This window comes from Lissotriton vulgaris, chromosome 5 (genome assembly GCF_964263255.1).
Source record: "Lissotriton vulgaris chromosome 5, aLisVul1.2, whole genome shotgun sequence".
In the NCBI taxonomy this organism is placed as follows: Eukaryota; Metazoa; Chordata; class Amphibia; order Caudata; family Salamandridae; genus Lissotriton; species Lissotriton vulgaris.
The window spans coordinates 358,858,166-358,881,536 of record NC_141693.1 but is presented as its reverse complement, the minus strand read 5'-3'; the positions used below and the strand labels follow the sequence as shown (position 1 = coordinate 358,881,536).

Genomic DNA, 23,371 nt, shown 5'->3' with positions numbered 1-23,371 from the left:
CTCGCACACAACACTACCGATCTCCTACCCTCCAGGACGGCCACTTGGCACTATCGCCAGTGGGACAAGCGCCTCGCCATTCATGTCTCCCCGCCCCTTGGGGATGCAGCCCCGCCTACAATCTCTACCGTACTGCACCCTTTCCTGTACGTACCAGCTCCGCTTCAACTCATGCTGCGCCCCCTTACTAATATTTGGCAAGCATTTATATTGAATGCACTTTAACCGGTGCGATTCCCTCACCTCGCGCCTCTCGTACTTCGCGGCCCCAGGCACCAGCACCGTAGAGCCACATCGCTGGCAATGCACGCCCTTACTGTTCTTGCCATCGGCAGACACCAGTCCAGCCTCCATGTCACTGACTGCTTGGACGAATGCAACCGCACGTGAAAACAAGACGGAACAAGCTCCGCCCAGACAGCGTCAACAGGCGAGGTCGTAACAGGGGTGTGCTTGGTGACGAATGCGGAAGAAAAAGGGCACGTAGAGTTAGGGTAAAGTAGAGATGGGCGAGTCAACAATATTGTAAGTACTGAAGGGCAGAGGGTGCCGCAGAGCAGGATTGAGGTGCAGCGGCACAGCCTTGATTTTTAGGCCTCCCCAGTGTAGCACGAGTAATACGGGGAATGACAGAGGAAAGCCCGCACAGCTCTGTTTGCGTCCTGGTGCTAGAATAGACCGGGATGCTGCAGGGTAATGCCGAGGTGCACCATCAGAGCTGTGTTTGCGGTTCAGTGCTGAAGTGTCATGGAGCACAGTTATCTCAAACATATACATCAGCGTTATTCGGCGCTACATCCACTATAGACTTCTGTCACGCTGAAAGCAAACATTTCTAAATCATTAGGTATGCAACTTCTGCTTTCACAGTTAACTGCAGACTGGGATCTTGTGTAAAAATGATCGCATTATCCAGGAACGGAGGCTTCTCCATCGGCTACCTGTAAGAGATGGTACCTTTGGAACCGAACTGCCTTACACTGACCCAGTACCTCTAACCCTGGGATGCCCAATTCAAGCCCACAAGGGTTTTTAGACTAACCACTCACTATGTAAATGATTTCCTATATTGTATGAAAATGTATTTAATGTCGATATCCTGAAATTGTGGCATTGATCTGAATCGCCTGAGTCCACCTTTGACCCACTTACTGTAATGTTTTATTTCCATGTAGGCCCTGCACTGTCCTGTGCCAGTTAAATGTTCCTGATTGCTATGCATTTCAGATTAAAAGCTCAGAGTGAAATAGGGTTTTTGTTTAAGGGAGAAAAACAATAGTTGCATATTTCCTTACGTGTAATTAGACACAATTTTGGAAAAATTATGCAAATCTGACACTTAGCAATTTATTTCAGCGTGAAATGCGCCCTCTTGTCCATTTTGGATGTGAGGATGCATTTCGTGCTGAAGAAACATAATAGCAAAGAAAACACGAGCACCGCAAACAACAGCCTCTTTTTTAGGTCGAGCAGACCTACCTTCAATGCGTAAGCATTGATGGTGTCTGCTTTAGCCCTATTGTCACCCGTATTAAGGAATGAAGACACGAGTCAGACGCGCGCTTCTCTTAGTCAGTTTTGACCTCGGGAGTGCGCGTCTGAGCCGCGCTTGCGCAGACGAACTCCCAGCCCCTGCTTTCGCTTCGCTCTCCTCGCATGCATTAACGGTGCACAGACACAGCCAGCCCTCACACCTCTGCATGCACGCACACACAGGCGCGCGCACACATACACACGCTGCCGCCCCCCACCCCCCTGCACACACACAGACACGCACGCATACACACGCCGCCGCAGCCCTCTACCCTAAAGCACTCACAACAATGACAATAGCGTCTCGCACACAACACTACCGATCTCCTACTCTCCAGGACGGCCACTTGGCACTATCGCCAGTGGGACAAGCGCCTCGCCATTCATGTCTCTCAGCCCCTTGAGGATGCAGCCCCACCTACAATCTCTACCGTACTGCACCCTTTCCTGTACGTATTAATTATTTAAAAAAATTAAAAGCCATTGTTATTTGTAATATCAATACATCTAAGTCACGTAAATACAACACATATTGCATTACAAATGCTATTGGTGTCACATTTGTGAAAGTTAAAACTATTGGCATTGTAAATGACAAAGCTATTACTTCAACTATTTTCAAAAGCAAAACATAAATAAAAAATTTGTCATTTACAATACCAATAGCTCAAACTTTCCTAATGCGAGACCTATTGCATTGCAAATGCTTGTTTATTTATGTTTTGTTTTTGAAAATAGCAAAATTAATAGCTTTTTCATTTACAATGCCAATAGTTATAACTTTTGCAAATGTGACACCTATAGCATTTGTAATGCAATGTGTGTTGTATTTACGTGACTTAGTAATCACAACATGAAAGCAACACAATTCACATCGCCCAGCCAGGCTGGGCGATGTGAATAAAACAGATTTGAAGAAACACTTCCATCGAGGCTTCGGCTGCATATGTTATTTGTGTTGCATTCATGTTGTGATTACTTACAGTATTTATACTGCCATAAGTTGACGTGTGCACAGATCTATGTTGTAACAATGATATATGGATCTTGGTCCTAATGGGAGGTTAGAGGTTCTCCTCCTTTCTGTGGCACCGTCATATAAGTTACTTAAGAACATAAAGTTACGTTACACACGGGAGGCGCCATTTTCTGATCGACACGACAAAAACCTGTTTCTTGCCTTAAACAGCTATGGCCGTTAAGTTTGGAAGCATTTAGTCGTATTCAGTTTTCATGAAATGAGACAGGCATAACACATTCATTACCAGTCATTCTTCCCATTGCTAAAACATGAGAGTTTATTGTCTAAACAAAATGTTTAAAAAGAGCAAATTGTGGAAACAAATATCTACTTAAATGTAATCAGCTAAAAGTAGTTTTTATGTGAAAATGTGATAGCATGTCCTGGGGAAGGGAAGAGGAAATAGAAAGGTCTTCGCATGCTCTGCAAATGTTACAAGGTAAGAGCAAGATTTACAGGCCTGTTTTCAAAAAAACAGAGCAGAGCTCTGAGCTAAAATGCTCTGCAAATGAAAGGGAAGCTTTGCCAAACATGAGTAGGAAACTAAGAAACAAAATTGTGCCACAAAACGAACAGATAAGCACCAAAGTGGAAAAATACCAGTAGTTTGCCACTTCTCTGTTGGAGAAAACAAATGACACCAAGTAGGGACAAAAAGGAAAGATTAAACACTAGCAAGCAGGCCTTTTTAAAGGACAATTGAAGTAACAAATACAAAATCAATGGGCGGGTCGTACCCCCACAAAGTGTATAATTTCTCAAAGAGCCCGTGCTATTGCTGTCTAGGCTAACCCTAAATAAGAAGGTGTACTAGAATGGATGCCTGAAACGCGCAGTAATTTTACAAATCACGGGGAGAAAAACTTTAAAGACACATAATGCCTCATCTGATCTATCATGTTTCTAAGCATATTAAATCAAGTTCTTTGCTTTGCCTTCTTTGTACTCACGATGATATAATAGGATCTACAGGCCTCAGAATGCAAAAGCAAAAACATAGGGCCCGATTCACAGAATGAACTTAAGACTCAATCCTAAACTTACTACTGTTTTGGTATTCACAGATTGCACTTACTACTTTTGGTGTTCACAGAATGAACTTACTACTTTTGGCATTCACAGAATGCACTTACTACTTTTGGTATTCACAGTATGAACTTACTCATTTCGGTATTCACAGAAGTTAGGACTCCTAACTTTAGGACTCTTAAATGCCTTCTGTGAATACCGAAAGTCTTAAAATTAGGATTTTTCTCAATTTAGTAGTAGTAAAGTTAGGACTCCTAACTTTAGGACTCCTAAATGCCTTCTGTGAATACCGAAAGTCCTAAAATTAAAATTTTTCTCAATTTAGTAGTAGTAAAGTTAGGACTACTAACTTTAGGACTCCTAAAGGCCTTCTGTGAATACCGAAAGTCTTAAAATTAGGATTTTTCTCAATTTAGTAGTAGTAAAGTTAGGACTCCTAACTTTAGGACTCCTAAATGCCTTCTGTGAATACCGAAAGTCCTAAAATTACGATTTTTCTCAATTTAGTAGTAAAGTTAGGACTCCTAACTTTACTACTACTAAATTGAGAAAAATAGTAATTTTAGGACTTTCGGTATTCACAGAAGGCATTTAGGCGTCCTAAAGTTAGTAGTCCTAACTTTACTACTACTAAATTGAGAAAAATCATAATTTTAGGACTTTCGGTATTCACAGAAGGCATTTAGGAGTCCTAAAGCTAGGAGTCCTAACTTTACTACTACTAAATTGAGAAAAATCCTAATTTTAAGACTTTCGGTATTCACAGAAGGCATTTAGGAGTCCTAAAGTTAGTAGTCCTAACTTCTGTGAATACCGAAATGAGTAAGTTCATTCTTTGAATACCAAAAGTAGTAAGTTCATTCTGTGAATGCCAAAAGTAGTAAGTTCATTCTGTGAATCGGGCCCATAGACTCGATTTAGCATGTCCCAGGAGGTCTGCCTCTCTGTGGTAACTTAACATAACATGTATATTTTAAAAACACACATTCACACAAGGGTATCTTGGAGCTGAATAACAGGTGCTTATTGTTACCAACTCAATAGTACTCAATTTATCGACCTCAGAAGGATGAAAGGCTGAGTAGACCGACCAGGATTTGAACATGTGACCATGAGATCGAACACAGGTCGCTACAGTGAATGCACAAGTCCACCAAGCCACCAGACCCAGCTAAACATAGATAAATAAATCCACAGCACAGAAACTGGCAGACACAAATCAAACCATAAAGCCAAAGAGTATATAGTTTGCTGATTGCGAAATGCTTTTTACCTCAAGTGAACTAATGTCAGGTGTGTCACTTTCAGTCAAGCCTTGCTTCAGAATACCTAGCTTGGTCAATGTAGACATGTGGGCGCAACGCAGATTCAGACGGATAGTCTACTTTTCACTATTACACGTGTTGTTTTAAAAATCCCAGTAGCCAAACTGCAGGGGCGCATCCTGTGTAGAGGGGTTGGTGGAGAGAATAGGGGTATTTGAGGTATTACACCACCCTAATAAATATATTATTTGGTAAAAAGTTTGGCACAGGAGCTTTCAGTCGAGTATGGTTAGGTGTTCATCGGATTTCACCTGGGATTTTTAAATACCCAAAAACCCACACGCACCCTTCTGTTTTGAAAGATCTTAAAACGGGTATCACAAGTGCCACGGAGCCCTTGACGCTTCTACCCCGGCGACAGCAGTAGAGAAAACATGGACTTTGTTTGCATCCAGTTGACTCTGTCTATATTTGTTTGACTTTTTTGCCAGTGCCCGTGTGCTCGTCATCTGGCCTCAACCACCAGCGCTCCTGCCTCTGAGCCTGTAACGCGGCCTGTCACTCAGGTTCGCGCTCCCCCGCCCTGTCACTCAGGCTCGCGCTCCTCCGCCCTCTCTCCCTCCTCGCGGCAAGTCCCTCCCAGGGCGCGTACTCCCTCGCCCCGCCCACGCTCCGCCCACTCCATGTCTTCTCCCTGGCCGGCCCTGCAGTGCTCCTGCCACTCAGGCTCGCGCTCCCTCCCTCCTCACGGCAGGTCCCTCCCGGGGCACGTCCTCCCTCGCCCCGCCCACGCTCCGCCTGCTCTATGTCTTCTCCCCAGCCGGGCCGGGCCGACCCTGCAGAATGATGCCCGAGATGCGTGTGCTGTGGCAGCTCTGGGCCCTGTGGGCCCCCGGCTGGGCCGGCATGTACTCCTGGGAGGACCCGCTGGTCATCCTGGACTCCGACTCGGCCCGCCACCACCTGCTCAACTCCAGCAGCACCTGGTTCGCCGAGTTCTACGCGTCCTGGTGCGGGCACTGCCAGAAATTCGCCCCCATCTGGAAGAAGCTGGCCTTGGATGTGCAAGGTAAGAGACCCCCCCCTAAGACAGAACGTGAGACACACAGCCACCCCATGATTGCTACCCTGTATGAACACGCACCTCTGCTAACAGAACTCCCAAACCTTTTAACTCAGAAGAGACAGCCCACTTCTCAGTAAACCACCCCAAGCAAGAGACTCTCCAAGCGAGAGACCCCCAGCAAGAGACTACCCACTCTGACAGCGAGATCAGACCCCCCCACCCCCAACACACACACAAACGGGCTCGCCTCTAAACAACCCTCCAGTCATGTTTCAGCCCACTGCAGAACACTTTCCGCTTAACTATCAAAGGCGAGAGACCCTCAGAGAGAGACCGCGCGAGTCAGACCCCCGTGGAAAAGTCCTCCACGACACTCTCTAAATTGACACCCCCAATCATGTTTCGAACCAGCACTGAACGCCTTCCGATAGTGCCATTCACAGCGAGAGACAGTCAGAGAGACTCCACTCTGAAGGCATTGAAATCCCACACAAACCTTAACAATTTCTAAAAGATTCCCAAACTTACTTCAACTCCGAGGCAGGCAGGATCCCCGGGGCGGCAGTGCAGCACGGAGCGGGTGGCTTCCCTTGTGCGGTGCGGCGTGGCCCCGGGAGGTGGGGACACAGTGCGCTGGAGTACGCTTCAGGCGTACGTGGCGTACAGGCAGGCACAGTGCGATTTAGTACGCTTGTGCACGAGACGCACTTGGACTCCTCACATGCGGTGTGGCTTCGGGGGCTGTAGAGTGCAAGCACGTTTTCTTAAAGCCTTTTCCGCGTTGTTGACGCCAGCCTCTTTGATGACACATAGATGAAAGCGAAACTGACACGTGCACGTTACACATGAATGAAAGCGCAACAAGCAGCCAAGGCGCCAAAGCGCGCCCACGAGGTCAAATCTCCGGCAGGAGAAGCGCGTGTCAATCTGCTGTCCACATTCCCCCCAGAGTGATAACATAAGTTGTCGACCTAGACAGCAAAAGCTTCGCTTTTGCTTTCGTCTAGGCTCGACCTAAAAAAGAGGGTAAATTGCGCTTTAAGCAACTAGATCTGGAGTCTCTGGAAGACAGTTGACTTGCAGTTGAGACCAAGAAGTGCACAGTGCTGTCTTATCATAGATCACTTGCTTCTCCCTAGCCAGCTTTTTATCTCCCACTTGAGCAAACGCACTGGGAGAGATCATTGCTATTTCGTTTTAGATCCAGCACTGTATGGCAACTTTTATGTTTTGTTCGATTTTATGCCACAACGGGGAGTTCTGATCCACCTTGTCCCGGCGAAGACATTTCGGAGCAGTCTTTGTTGCATTATATGTTTTTTTGTACTTACTTCAACCAACCAAGTAGTGCACACCATTGTTAAAAACCCTTGGGCACCTGTAATTGCTGAGCACTCCAAGTACTTGCTTCAGCGTTTGTTCTTTTTTAAAAGCTGCTTTCAGAGCTAGGAGAACTATGGAGGGCGAACATTTCTCCCAGGACGAGGAAGGGGGTTTTCTTTTATTGCTGACATTTTTATGTTGTATGGCCATGACCATTTATCATTGTATATATTGGAACTATAGAGATCTTGATTTAATGACCTGCACACACCAATATTGCCCAAGCACCTAGGCGATTATCTTATTGGCTGCTGCTAACTGTTGAGCGAGGAGTTACGCTGTTTTTAAATGTGTATTTATTGATTACTTTTTTTGCAGTGTTTTTGACAGTGATGGACTTTCATGTATTTTATATTTGTGTTTCTCTGCCCTTTGTCGCCAGATCAGCCAAATAAAGATCTTTGAACTGAAGAAGAGGTGGACATTGAGACTGAGGAGAATGAGGTAGCGGTGAAAGGACGACGTGGACAAGAGAGGGCCTATTTCAGCTTATATTTTCATTTAATACTTGGTTGCTACACAATCAATTCAGGGCTGGTCGCGACAGATGGGAAAAGAGGTGTAAGGGACTAATCTGCATATGTATAGTTTATGGCAGTAGTGGAAGTTAATCAAAGAATTACGTTTTAATTTAACCGTATTGTTGTAGGTTGGTTTATTGATGTATATTGCGCATTTTATCTGGGTAATGGACATTTTACAATCATGGGTGGAATTCAGGTAGTGGTGGATGCTGTGGTAATTGATTACTTGAAGATCACCTGAATAGATACACGATGTGTACAGCTTAAAATTTTCAAATGCAATACTTTCCCACATATTTTCGTTCATCTGGCTGTTTGCAGCTGTCTGCTTACCATAATTAGTGGAGTCTTCAAGGTGCTATTATTTCTTTCTTTACTTCATTCCGAAAGCTTGTGCTGGTTTATAGGTCGCGGACCTAAGAGTTTTTGCTTTTTTTCCTCTTGTTGCTTTAGAATCATAGCAACTTCCATGATGGTTGGAGTTGGGAGACTTTATATGCAATGTTGTTGCCAGGGATAATAGTCAATGTCTTGTGATCAGTAATTAGTGCATGATTGTTTAGGCTTTGTGTATAGTGATTTGGGAGGGTGTTGCCGAGGTTTTAAGTTGTTATAGACAATAACCCCCCTCCATTGTTGTCTATTTAAAATGGAGTACCGTGGTGATAGTTTGACATACCGGGACTGATTTTCTTGAGATAGTACGACAGAAGTACTTGATATGAGTATTTGGGGAAATTCTATTTTCAGGTGTCCTTGATGTAGTGAAACTCTGCCCAGAAGCCAGCGGTAGGTGCAATTAAACGTCGGCACGCTGAATACCAAGATTGGTAGTTTTAAGTAGTAGTCATGCCTCTTTAGTAAGGGAGAAAAACACACAAATGCCTAGACCATTCTTTAGGCGTACTTGGAGGCACAGGCACACTTGGAGGCACATTTGAAGGAATAATTTACTCACAAGAACTATTTGTTAGCTTTAACACCATGAAAGAGTATCATTAATTTGACTCTATTCCTTACGCTCTCCTTCCTTCTTGCCTTTCTTTTCCTCTTTTTGATTTTGTCTCTCATTTATTGAGATTAAGTACACATCAATGTAATGTGTTTTTTGTTGTGATGATGTTTTTTTGAGTTTGTGTAGATACTTTGTGACATGTTTTGTTTATAAATTGGTTTGTATAGTATTGTAAATATATTTACAGTTTGTCCTATCTTTGCTAATGAATATATATGTAAAAAAACTTTGAAAGTAAAAAAAGAAGTCAAAGGTATAAAATATAAGTACATGCTCAGAATTCAATAAAGAGTATTCTTGACCCTCATTAATTGTTCTTGTTTTTTTTAAAAAAGAGTGGTCTAGGCATTTGTGTGTTTTTTGCATTTATATATGGTCCAACCTTGTCCACGTCCAAAAAGGACCTAACTCCTTTGGGTTATAACTCTTTAGTAAGGGAGGGCAAAAAATTCCGCTCCGCCGGCAGAGTTTGGGAATTTAGCCCACTCCACGCGGCGTTCCGAAAAACTCTGCGTGGAGTGACAGAGTTTTTTCTCTCCAGTGGCTCGCCAACTTTAAGTTGGTGAGCACTCACGATAAAAAAATTGTGCATGCCTCCCGGTGAGATTTCTCAATGTGGGCGGTCGCTGCAGGTCAAGATCGCTCGTGTTGAGAAATTTGCCGCTCACGTTGAGGAAGCTGCTGCTCGAATAGATTGTCTACTCGAGCAGCAGCACCCACTGACCCGATGTGTAGTGCCGTTCAAGTTGATTTTACTGCGCAGGGCAAACTTCTGGGGCTAAAAATTTGTGCAAGCAGCGCAACTTAACAGACTCTGCCGCTGGTGTAACTCTGCGTAGCGCAGCATAGTTTTCCCAGCACTTCGGGAGTTCCACGGAGTAAAACTCTGTAAACTTTGCCCAGGCCTACTCTCTAATCCAGTACCACTCCCTGCCCCGTTATCTCACTCTGGCAGGTTCCTTCTTTCTTCCTTTGTGACAGTTTTTTCATCTTTCTCTTCCTCCATCTTTCAGATTTGTGGGTTTTTCCATTACTTGCCGCCCATAAATATCTGATGTGTCCAAATAAGTGTCTGTTCCCAAAAATAAGTGTTGGTAGGATCCATCAGCAACCACATAAGCACTGGTTTGTATGCTCTGTGAATTTAGTAAGGCATTGAAAGACAGGTAGCGTCAACAAACTGAACATATTGGCTGGGCCTTGTGGAAAATGCATTCAATTTACTCATAGGCTACTTCAAATCTGATGACACGAAGAACATAAACTCTGGACTATTTTCTAAAGAGGTCTCTTTTATGACAATGCAGGGCCTGTACCTTTCGTACCTCGGACTACTATGGCTATTAGCAGAAAGCCTCAATGACCACTGGATGAGGTACAGACTATGACACAGCCCAGTTCACCAAAGACACAATCCGTTCTGAGATGGTCTATTTTAAAAATGAAAGCAGCATCTAAAGCACTCACCAAGGAGAATAGGCCCTTCTTGCTGCCAATGCAATAACAATCTGGTAACAGAACTACTGCACAAATGCAGGAGGTTTTTATGAAACAAAAACATTCAATATGGGCAACACCCAGAAGAGAAACCAAAAATTGGCATGGCCAATTGTTTTGGCTTTTGTGTACTGAAAATACTTTCTCAAACTTCGGTAACACACACACAATCGGTACCACCTGGGTAGCGACAGTACACACTTTTCTGGTGCTAAGAGAAGGTACAGCATACAAAGGAACAATGCAAGCACCTCTCTCATAAATACACACACATGCTTGAGTTTATATGGACTCAGTGAGTTAGGGACCAAGTGGAATAGGGACTGAGGCTGCTGAGGGACATGGAAGCGCAGGTGGCAGGATGGCACAATGGTCCAGGTGGTAGAGATGCTCAAGGTACGATGGTATATGTATGTATGTATAAACCGTTTTGTAGCGCGCTCCATTACTTGGGAGTATCCTGGCGCGAATGGGAGGAGGCAGAGGGAGGAAAGACAAGAAAACATCTTAGGTTACACTCCTGAACATATGGGTTTTCAGGTTTTTCTTAAATTGAGCAACAGAATGCGTGGAGCGTAGATGAAAAGGGAGAGCGTTCCAGGCCCGAGCAGCGACTACAGCTATCGACTGACCCCCTAGTCTGGCTCGCTTGAAGCAGGGAAGAGACATTTTAAACAGAGTAGATGATCTAAGGGTTCGAGCGGGGGCATAGAAGGCAAATCTCTTTTTCAAATACGCAGGGCCTTGATCGTGGATTGCTCTAAACGCGAGCACCAAGGATTTAAACAGGATGCGCTGAGATACAGGCAGCCAGTGAAGAGTACGCAAATCAGAGCGCACACTCTTCCATCTTGGGACGTTAAATAGGAGACGGAAAGCAGCATTCTGAATGATTTGCAGGCGTTTAACCAAGTATGCCGGAATGCCACTAAACAGGGCATTCCCATAATCCAGCCTTGCCAGTATGAGAGCCCGAGCAACAGTCTCCTTTGCATCCCTGGGGAGCAATGGGAAGAATTTGCGAAGCATTCTCAGCGTGGCAAAGCAGGTTCCCGAGAGCTTCTTTATATGGTCCTCGAATCTTAAGTCCTCCCCAAACCAGATGCCAAGATTTTTCGCGGGGCCCCCCATCTCTTTGGGGCTGGGAATGTTTGGGGGCCACAGCGTGTTCCTGAACAAGGGGGGGAAAGAACCATAAAAGAGCACCTCGGATATGTCCTCATTGCATTTCAGCTGGGCCATGGTTAACCAGCGAAAAACTGAGGACAAACACAAATGGACTGCTGTAGTATCCAGATTGTCGTCTGGCCATGTGAACAGCAGCTGAGTATCATCGGCATACCCTATAATCTTGGCCCCATAATGTTCCGCTAAATAAACCAAGGGGGTGATGTAAATGTTGAACAGTAGGGGACTAAGGGCCTCATTAGGATCGCGGACGGACTTGCGTCCGTCCGCGACCCCAGAGGATGAGGGAACGTCCGCATGGGCTGCAGCGTTCCCTCATGTGCGATTAGGGTGTGACCGCCACCCTGGCGGTCACATCCTGGATATTTAACATTGCGGCGGGTGCTGCTTCAAGCAGCACCCGCCGCAATGTTAAAAGTGCATGTTTAACATTTACATGCACAAAGCGGCAGGCACCGCGCTGTGCCTGCCGCTTTGTGCAAGTAAATGCTGGGGGGTACCATAGGTTCCCCCCATGTGCACCCCCCACCCGCCAACACCCTGGGGGCCCGCAATGGGCCCCCAAAATCAAAAGTACACATGCTTTTCCACGGCGGAAAAACCGTCGCGGAAAAGCATGTTTACAAATGCTTCCTAATTTGGCTGGCGGTGTCTGATAGACACTGCCAGCCAAATGAGAGCTTTTCCGCCGCGGTTGTAATCTGACCGCGGCGGAAAAGCAGCGGACAGTAACCAAGAACCACCAGCCATCGTAATGCGGCGGTGAGTCTTTGGTGAGTCCGCAGAGGATTTTCCGCCTCCTCCAGGCCGGAGGTGGCTTCCCCCAGCCCGGAGGAGGCGGAAAATCCTCCATCATAATGAGGCCCTAAGAGTGGATCCCTGCGGGACCCCCGTGAGGAGTGGTTTAGGCTCCGAGGCGTGGGGCGGCATCCAGACCTGCTGTGTCCTATCCGATAAAAATTAGGACAACCAGGCCAGAACACCCCCACCAATACCAATAGCAGACAGCCTGGCGAGGAGGACCTCGTAGGGAACGGTATCGAATGCGGCAAAGAGGTCCAATAAAATCAGGACCGCTCTGCCGCCTCCGTCCAGACATTCCCGGATGGACTCCGTCATCTCCACCAGCGCAGTCTCAGTGCTATAGGTCTCCCTGAAACCAGATTGAGCTGGGTGAAGAGCATTGGAGGTTTCCACAAAACTCTCCAGTTGATGAAGGACCACTTTCTCACAGATTTTTGCGAGTGCTGGCAAAAGGGATATGGGACGATAGTTCCCAAGGACCGTGGCATCCAGTCCCGGTTTTTTCAGAAGTGGCAGGAGTTTAGCTCGTTTCCAGCTAAGAGGAACCTCACCTGAAGCTAGGGAGAGATTCACTATCTGAGTGGCCTCACTACAGACAATTTCCGCCACCTCCGAGAGCCCCCGGGCTGGGCACGGGTCAGCGGGAGAGCTGGATTTCAGAGACTGCAGAAGAGGCAGTACATCACACTCAGCAACCAGCGAAAATTTCATAAGCTGTTGCCCATTGCACGGGCATTGTGTGGGACAAGAGCCAGACGCTGAACAGTCCATAGGCAGCGCAGAGAGTAGGTCCTGCTGAATCCTAGTTATTTTGCTGATGAACAAAGTGGACAAATCCTCGCACCATTGTACAGAAGAAGGGAGGACAGCAGCATCAGCAACAGGGGATACAAAACTTTTAACAATAGAGAAAATCTCTCTACTATTATTTTCTGCTTTAGCAATACGCCCTGCGTAGTAATTCCCTTTAGCTACCTTAATGGCGGCATAATAATATTTTTGGGCTAAGCCACTATACCCACATCTCCACACTCGTTCCAGTTTTTTGCAGCCTAGTTTCAACTCCCTCAGCTCAGGGGAAAACCAGGGTTGGGAGGGAGTGCGTCGGAGTCTAGACACAGTAGTATGTTTAGTGGATACAATAGCCGCCTGCAGCACCCACTCATCGAACCCGCTGACCGCATCATCCATTACAGCAGTGGGTTTCGGGCGGGTTCCAGAAAGGGCCTTGCTGAACGCGGGCAGGTTGACCTTTTGGGTGTGGCTCGTGGGGGGTGCTCGACCAACCTCCACCATCTCCCACGCGAACCTGACCAGGTCATGATCAGACCACGTTACTTTTTCTACGCTCACAGTCTTAATGGGGAAGTTAGAACAGACCAAGTCAAGAAGGTGACCTCCAACATGCGTCGGAGAAGTCACCCATTGCTTGAGCTGTGCAAGGTTGAGGACTTCCCCCAGCCGACGGGCTTCAGGGGAGTCCAGGGCATCAACATGAATATTTAGGTCGCCGACCAAAAGAAATTTTGGAAAACTTAAAGCCCGCGGCACTATATGTTCCTCCAAAGAATCAATAAAATGACTAGCCTGGCCCGGGGGCCTGTAAATCAAAGACCCCCCTAAGGTGAAATGAGGGGAGATGATAAGAGAAAAGTGGAGTACCTCGCCCTCAACATCCGCAGCGGGCTGCTCAGAGGCGAAGTGCCACCCCTCCTTAAAAATAACGGCTAATCCGCCCCCTCTGCCCAAAGGCCTATCTACCCTGGCAATCTTGAAACCTCTGGGGACAGCAAGTTCCACACTCGGGGCGGACGAGCTGGTCATCCACGTCTCCGTTATGAACAGCGCCTCCAACTGGCCATCCACGAGTAGTTCAAAAATATCGGCAGCATGTTTCCCCACGGATCTGGCATTGATCAGCCCAGCCCTAATGGTCACACAACCGGTGTCACCGATTAATCGCGGGGGTAAGGATAGCCGGGGAAGAAAACCGCAACTGGGGCACTTCACCATGGCACAGTCCAGACCCGCGCGCAAGCAAGTCCTCCTTCTAACGGGGAGAGCAAGACTCAGGAGGTCATGGCGAGAATACCTGATCTTATCTGAGCTGGCCGAACCCGGAGGTAGTCGGGCAGAGTGGCCGGCCCTGGGCCCGTCCGGGGCACGGACGGGCACAGACGAGCCCTCCTTTGGCGCTCCTTCGGCGCGCAGACGGCGCGCCCGTTGCACGCGGCCGCTGTGCGTCCGATGAGGCATCGCTATTTGAGGCCCAAGCCCCTCCCCGAGCTGGACCGCTAACTCGAGACCAGCCGGGGTCCAGGACTCACCAACGATGGCGCCCGACCTGGCCCTCCACAGCAATCGGCACTGGTAAGCAGCGGTGGAACGGGGCACAGGGAGACCGGGAGGCAGCGCGCAGGGAGTATAAAAAGGTGCAATTTAAAATACAACACACAACACAATTCTCGAATCAATTAGGTGTAAAATGAAGTATTAAAAATTATCAATGGACACAATGCAGCGCGGAGTAAGTAAGCAGAAGAGAGATTCTCGCAGTCTGCTCGCCTTTCCCAAACAAACTCTCAAGGTGCTGCCACCACCCTGATTATTCGCGAAGGCCCGCAACTTCTGATCCTATTTGAGGCCCAAGCCCCTCCCCGAGCTGGACCGCTAACTCGAGACCAGCCGGGGTCCGGGACTCACCAAAGATGGCGCCCGACCTGGCCCTCCACAGCAATCGGCACTGGTACGCCGCGGTGGAACGGGGCACAGGGAGACCGGGAGGCAGCGCGCAGGGAGTATAAAAAGGTGCAATTTAAAATACAACACACAACACAATTCTCGAATCAATTGGGTGTAAAATGAAGTATTAAAAATTATCAATGGACACAATGCAGCGCGGAGTAAGTAAGCAGAAGAGAGATTCTCGCAGTCTGCTCGCCTTTCCCAAACAAACTCTCAAGGTGCTGCCACCACCCTGATGGTGGAGCAAGGCAGAAGGTGAAATTGTTGCAGGAAGCCGCTTTGGGCTAAGATGATACAGAAGGGCAAAGGAGTTGGGAAGTTTTTGTGTTGCAAAGGGGGCCAGAGTGCATCAGAATGGAGGCACAGAGGAGAAGAAGAGTAGGGCAGGAAGCAAATTGGGCAAATAACACAATTGCTCCTCCAGTGCCTGAGGCAAAGAAAGGGCTTGGGTATGAGAGGCATGCAGCCACAAAAGGCGCACAAGTATATAGGTATGGGAGAGGCACAAGTGTGCAGTCAATTTAAAGCACCCCTCTGCATAATACCAAGGAAGCTGTGACATAGCCTGTTGACTCTGAATAATATTACTGACTGTCAGTCATTGAAATCATTTAGTGCTAATCATCAGAAGCAATGAAAAAATCAACTTGAAAGTCATTTCAACTGTTTCACAGAGAGATCAGCATTTTTTGCAACTCCAGCTTTAATAGGAAATCTGAAAACATAATTTTCAATGCCCCATAAGTATCCTTTATGAAAATTATTCTTTTGGCATTAGTGTACCAGAAAGTAGAAATATGTACTCATTCTCTAAATATTTCAAAACGAGAATTCAACATGCTTCTTAAAAGAACATAAACTTGTGTGTTCCCTCTACAAAAAAATGCATTTTTGCCAGATAGGTTATTATACAGTTTGGATCAATTAATTACTTGCTTTCTTCTGTTATAAGTAGTCTTTGAAATCAAAATGATTCTACTCTGATGTACTGTATAGTCAAAAGATTTTAAAAAACTTATCTAAAAGATATATAAATTCTATGAATAAAAGATCAACCGATCAGCAAAATAAAGTATATGTTGGAATTAATCAATATTTTCTCAGTGGAATATACAGTCAGTATGACCAAACCTTCAACATAGCAAATCTCCTAGATTCCATATGAACAAAGCACAGACATTTGAATGAAGAAAGTCTGTTAAATATAAAGGAATGGAAGGCCAATCTCTCATTGTAACTACTCTCAGTGATATGTAGTGATGAAGCAGCAATCTTTCACTATACCAATCTCTGACAATGTGAAATAATGAAGATCTAAACTTTCAATAGTAAATTTCTGATAATCTGAAGGAATGAAGGACCGATCTCTCATCAAAGCCAATCCAAGGGAATTGTAAATAATGAAGTCATAATTTTTTAATCAATAGTACTTAAGGGCCAATATTTCAATGTCTCTTTTCTGGAAAGGTTTTGTTTTTAGAATTTGGTACCAATTTATTAATGTGGCCAATCTTTAGGAAAGTAGCTCATCCCTCAATGAAGAACACTCTACCTGCCTGTAGATTCTTCAGTAGAATAGACTGTCAGTCCTTTCTGTAACAAGAACATAGGATCTATGAGCTATTGCTCTAATCTTCAGTAAATAAAAACCAGATCATATCTAGAGAGATTCTTTACCAAAGAAGTGCACAAAATCCTTCTTAAAAGTAAGATATATGCCTCCTAAAACAAATCTTTCTCCCTAAGCCAGTCCACACCCTGATGGAAGGCGACATCTTGCGGAGCTACAAAACTCCATGAATGTTAATATCCAGCTAACAAGTTTTTAATACCCCTTCGACATCAACAATAACCACTGAGTGGTGCTCCTAATACAGAAAACGGATGAGAATTGGCTCACCACAGGCTTCGACTGTAGGTGCAGGACTTGTCAACTCTGAAAAACACAAGATGAGACGGGCACATTTTAGCAGAGCAGGTTGTTTTCCAAAATGTTAAATATACAAATATCATATAACATGAACATTGCATCCTAAACATAGTTTACAAATGTATCCCATTTGGGGAACATTTCCTATATTTTGAACAACAATGAACACCAATATGGACATTACTTAGAATACGATATTTATATCAGGTGACATTTTGACAAAGGAATTGTGGGTATACACAAAAAAAGTACTCTGTGCATATGACTTCAGAGCCCTAAGATGAAGCACGCCACCTTCTGGGCAGGTGAGAGCTTCAGTCCTATTATAGGAAGAATTCCTTCATACAAAAAGGGATAGAACATGCAGACTACGGGGCTGAACGCCGCTGTAACATCACTTTTCATGACGTTACCGTGGTGCACAGGGTTAGCCATGTCTACAAAGCCACGTAAGCCACCCTGCGGGGCTTCTCATGGCCTTGTAGATATGGAGTGAAGCATCGCAAGTCACTCTGTTGCCTCACACTGCATCGGGGAGGTCTGTCATGGGCGTTACAGTGGGTGTTCGCACACAACACACATCCTCAGATTTACAACATGGCATAAATCTGGGAATGCAGCAAAATCGTGCTCCTCTCCAGAGCAGGCATCATGATGAGAAATGTTTTAATTTCTCCTCGTTTTTTCATCTTTCTATGTGTTCTTTCTGCAGCACACATAGAAAGAGAAAAAACACCCCTAGGATTGTTTTTGTGCAGGAAGGTGCCCCTTCCTGCACAAAAACAATCCTGCCAATGCAGACACCCATGCCCCATGGTGCAAGGGTGCCTGTGTTTGCACACAGCTGCAAAATGTGTGCCGGCTGGAAAGACACGAATGCACCGCATCCTGTAAATATGGTGCATTCCTGACCTTACGAATAGGCATAGGATAGTGCAGCAAGAAGCCTTGCGATGCAGTCCTACGCTAATGTCTTGTAAATATTCCCCTAAGGGCTTGATTAACATATGGCAGATGGGTTAACCTGCACAAACGTAATGGATATCCCGTCTGCCTTTTTACAAGTGTCACAAGATATAATGCCCTTATAATATGGCGGATACCCGTCATGTTTGTGAAGGAATAACTCATCCACCAAACTCTAAATCAGCCCCTTAGCTTGTAACACTTTTTCAAGCCAGGAGTAATATTTTATGTGCAGTTGTTAAATAGAAAAGGTATACTCTGGTATGTCTGCCATTTCCAATTTTATTTTTATTGATATTCTGGGACTGCACCGCAGAGCAGTGGCACTATAAAAAGAACATATATCCAGGCGTGGCAGTTTAATATCAGTGCTTGGTCCAAGATTTAAATACTTTTGCCTACTCTGTTGCAAGATTAACGCATGGACTGGTTAGTCTTGTTTAGAGAGTAAATCATCTGCCAATTCCCCAATCCCAAACATGAAATTATATGCGGTTTGGTTATTTATATTTTTAAGATTGATGTGAATAATTCTGTAGCAAGATAACGTGTTCATTTTCAATTGCGTCACTAAATGCTCAGACACCACCAGAGGGTGAGTAATGGCAACAGTGGTTTCACAGAGGCTGAATATATCACTTTCACCGGGCAATTAAATAAAAATGATGACTGCAGTCTAAAAGAGGTTTATAATTGACATCTTAAAACAAGTGTTTGAACTTATTTCATTACAATGAAAAGGCATGGACATCAACACATCAACACAGCTAGAACGATTTCACGGTTTCGCCTTCGGGTCGGGGCCTTTAACGCTGGAGAGGGCCTTTAATAGCCGGTATAGCCCTCTACGGCGGGCTATAAGGCTATATTAGAACATTGGAATGTTGGGAGCTCCATTGAAAACAATGGAGTGCTCCGGGCTTATAATGGCTGGTATAAGCCTGGAGCTCCTACATTCCAATGTTACTTTGTTCACAGCTCTGGCTGTGAACAAAGGCTTCAGGGAGCCTGAGGGGATTCCAATCCCCTCACGCTTCCAAAAGGCTTTGTTTTTTTGTTAGAACATTCTGTCCTCTAGTGACAGAATGTTCTAATAGCCTTATAGTCCTTCCTAGATGGGCTATACCGCTATTAAAGTCCCTCTCCCTTGTTAAAGGCCCTCGCCTTCGGCTCTGGCCTTTAACGATTCAGCGGGCCTTTAATAGCCGGTATAGCCCGCTACGGCGGGCTATAAGGCTATAGTAATACACACCATGTTATATGTTGTCTGATTACTTTATTTGTAGCTTCCCAATTTGGCAATCCCACTAAAGACTACATGCATATTGGTACACCTGGTTTGACTACTTCAGTAGCGAGACCAGGATAGAAGAGCATGGTAATGTAAATCTAATGATGAGCTCTACAAAGTGAGGCTAATTCCTTTCTGAAATGAAACAAATGGTCACCTCCCTGCAAAGGAAGCACTAAACTGAGAAGCAGTAACACCCGTAATTTACGATGCTCTGATAAAGCGACAAAGTTGTGACAAAAAGTGGTATATGAAAAGCACGTTATGATAATCAAGCACATTATGATTATCATTAGATCCCAAAACTTTAAGTCGAGCATTTGGATGATTTTGAAAGAAGCAATCTATATGCTGAATGCATATTATGTGCCAACAATATGCATGGCAATTAATAGGTACATTTTCGTCCATGAAATAAGACAGGTTTACACCATAAGATTTTTTCAAAGCCTAGTAGCTTTTCTGGTTAATGTACGTTTGTAGAATTGATCCATAAATGTATAGGTGATCAATTAGTTATGCTAACTAATAGCTGATTTGTAGATCAGAGAGAACCATGATTGGAAGAGATTATAGCAATAGTAACGAGAAAGGAAATGGTGTAGAATGGGACTAAACCAGTAAATGTGAAGGAGAAAAAAAGGCCATTGATTGCACGTAGAAACCATGTTGAAACCACTCCTTTCATAAAGTGCATAAACAATGAAAAGTTAATGTGCCTTCACGGTATAAGTAGTGATAATGTAATGAACAACAAAATATGATTTGCTATAAACTACAATATAAAAAAGTGAGTGTGTAGGTTGCCTTTTTAGGAGAGCGTAGGTCCTCACAAAGCAAAGGGCTACAGATTTTTTCTCAATCACCATAGAGGTGACTTATTCTGAGACCTTTACAGGTTCAATACCTTATTATGATACACGTGTTCTAAAGGAATACTTCGTTGATAACACTTTGTAAACAATTTCTTTATAAGCTAAAACTTTGACTCAACCTAATCTGTCCTCAAAGACCTTTTCAACTGCTGTAAGGCTTGTTCAAAACTAATACCTGGTTCTTCAATCCCTAAAACAGGTTCCAGCAGTCCTGGCCTCAATACAATGCATAATTCTGCCTTTCTTTCAACCTGCGAATATTCTGGCTCTTCTTCACAATGAATATATTTTCAGTAGGTTCACATGCTTTATGGGGTCTCCAACAGCCCTAACATGTTAGTGGTATTACCACTAGGGGCCAGATGTAGGTGGCCATTTACCGGCCGTTACCGACCGGTAAATGGGTTTTTGGGATGTAGGGGTCCAATTTTACTGAATCTGTAAATTTACCGAATCGGTAAATTTACCAATTCGGTAAAATACCGAATCGGTATTTTTACCGATTCGGTAACTTCTAGATGTAGGTGGGACTCTTCTGAGTCCCAAAGGCCTTTCAGATTCGGTATTTTACCACCCAACCTAAATTATCAGTGATTTATTGATTTATCTCAACACTCGCTCCCTGGTTAGCCATCAGCTGGATATTTTCCATCTCCTGGGGTCCGAGCAACCTGATATTTTATTTCTTACCGAGACCTGGCTCACTGAAGACTCATCCCCCGACATTTTGGCTGCAATCCCGCCGGGCTATTACATACTTCAGGCAAATCGCCCTTCTGGCAAATCTGGCGGTGGTGTTGCAGCCATCATTAGGCACCCGATTCGATTTTCCCCAGTGGTCACAACTAGTATTCCTATGACTGACTGCTTGGTGCTTAGGCTGGAGCAGCCAAGCTAGTCTCTTATATGTGTCCTGGTTTATCGTCCTCCCCAGCCTATGCCCAGCTTCTCGGCCCAGTTTGGTGATCTTATCTCCCAACTTGCCATTAACAACACTAACATCCTGGTCCTAGGTGACTTTAACTATTGGCCTTCCGATGCTCATGAATCCCCATGTTCTTTTGCCTTCTCTGACCTTATGTTGGGCCTGAACTGCACCCAGCATATACTTTCACCCACTCACATTAAGGGCCACATCTTGGACCAGGTCTGGACCTCCTGTCTGGACATTTCCATTCCCCTTGTCCTCCCCTGTCTTTGGTCAGACCACTCCATGATCACTTTCACTTTAGCCATGCCCTTGCCTGTTATCAATGTTTTAGAAACCAATTTTTCCGCTCGCAACTGGAACAGGGCTGACCTGAGCAAATTCACCTCCCTTCTTAGCACATCTGTCCCCTCTAGCACTGGATCTATTGACTCTCAAGCCCAGGGCTTGACTTGCTGGCTCACTTCTGCCTCCGACTCCGTGGCACCTTTAAAACTGGTCAAAGCCAGGCGCCGCCATGATGCCCAAAGGTGGTTCACTGAAGATCTTAAAGCCCTGAAACTCGGGCTCCGACAGGCCGAACGGCGTTGGCGCCGGGGCTATTCTCCTGATACCAAACTGATATTCTCCTCTTTGCTTAAAAAGTATAAGCTAGCCATATCCTCAGCCAAGTCTCTTTACTTCTCCAATAAAATTCTGGATTCAGCCAACAAATCCAAAGACATCTTTTCAACAGTTGAGGAACTATCCAATCCTGAAAGAGTAACTATTGCACCTCTCCCTTCCCAGTCACTTTGTGACTCTCTTAATCAATTTTTCGTTGATAAAATAATTAAGATTAAAAACAGTATCCCCGTTCAAGCCTCGCTTGCCCTCCCTCAGCCTGTTGTTCTTTGCCCCTTACCACACTCCCACACTTTAACCCAGATCCCCCCATCTTGAAGGAAGGCTTTCTTGCCCTCCTACACAAAGTCTCCTCTGGTTTTCCCAGCGATTGCTGCCCCCCCACAGTTCTCCGTGAAGCCTTCACTGTCTGCCCCGAACCCCCCCTGGCCCTTTTGAACAACTCTCTCGCCATGCGCGAGGTCCCTCGCTCTTTTAAGCAGGCAGAGGTGGTGGCCATTTTAAAGAAACCCTCGGCAGACCCTTCCATCATGAGCAACTATCGCCCCATATCTCTCCTCCCTTTCCTCAGTAAGGTTCTGGAGTCACATGTTACCCAGACTCTCAGTTCTTTCATTGAGGAATCTTGTTTTTTGGACTCCCAGCAAGCTAGGTTCAGACCTGCGCACTCCACAGAGGCAGTCATACTCTCTGTTATGGAGGAATTGCGCAGAGGGGCCGACGCTAACATCTGTCAGGCCCTGGTGCTTCTGGATTTGTCGGCCGCCTTTGACACGGTCGACCATGGTATCCTTGTCGACCGTGTCAGAGAGGCCGGCATCCAGGGCACTGCTCTTGACTGGACCCACTCTTTCCTGTCTAACCGCCAACAAGCAGTCAGACTGTCCCAATTCTCAGCAGACCAGGTCGGGCTGACTTGCGGTGTCCCGCAGGGTTCCTCCTTTTCCCCACTCCTTTTTAATTTATACCTGGCTCCCCTGATCTGCTCTCTCCGTAGGTTGAATGTCACCGCGTTTAACTACGCTGATGACATTCAACTGGTCTTTACCATCGACCCCTCGGATGAATCAATCTCCACTTTTCAAACTACCCTCTGTTTCATTAGTGAACCACCTTAAGCTCAACCCCGACAAGACCGAGCTGGTTCTTGTCGGGGGGCCCTCTAATCCTTGGCAACCCTCTTTCTGGCCGGCAAGTCTGGGCAGTCCCCCTTGCCCAGTGAATTCAGCTAAAAGCTTGGGGGTTATCATAAGTAGTGATCTTTCTATGAAACCCCAGATCAGCGCGGTAGTGTCTTCCAGCCACTTTCAGCTTAGGAAGATTCGTAAAATCTCCCGCCTCCTCACCACCGAGGCCCTCACCCTGGCCCTGTTAGCGCTAGTCATTTCAAGACTCGACTACGCAAACGCGCTTTACGTAGTCATCCCTGACTACCAGGCCAAGAGACTCCAGCTGATCCAAAATCAGGCCGCCCGCCTCATCTTCCGCCAACCCAGACACCAACATGTTCGCCCTCTTCTAAAAAGTCTTCACTGGCTTCCGGTCACTGAGCGCTGCAAGTTTAAATTAGGCTGCATAATTTTCAAATCCCTTGCAGGCGGAGGCCCCTCTTTCATTTCTTCTCTCCTTCACCCATATGCCCCCTCACGCAACCTTCGCTCGTCTCAGTTGGCTTTGCTATCAGTCC

The 23,371-nt window shown here is 45.6% G+C and overlaps 1 protein-coding gene across 1 annotated transcript in view; it reads right to left on the bottom strand.

The window, feature by feature from the left end:
- The window catches only part of RAP1GAP (RAP1 GTPase activating protein), an 870,529-nt gene that overhangs the window by 707,616 nt on the left and 139,542 nt on the right, over nt 1-23,371 (bottom strand). Inside the window, exon 2 of the mRNA XM_086921674.1 lies at nt 16,971-17,006. Coding sequence (XP_086777800.1) covers nt 16,971-17,006 — 36 coding nt within the window. The remainder of the gene's footprint in view (nt 1-16,970; nt 17,007-23,371) is intronic.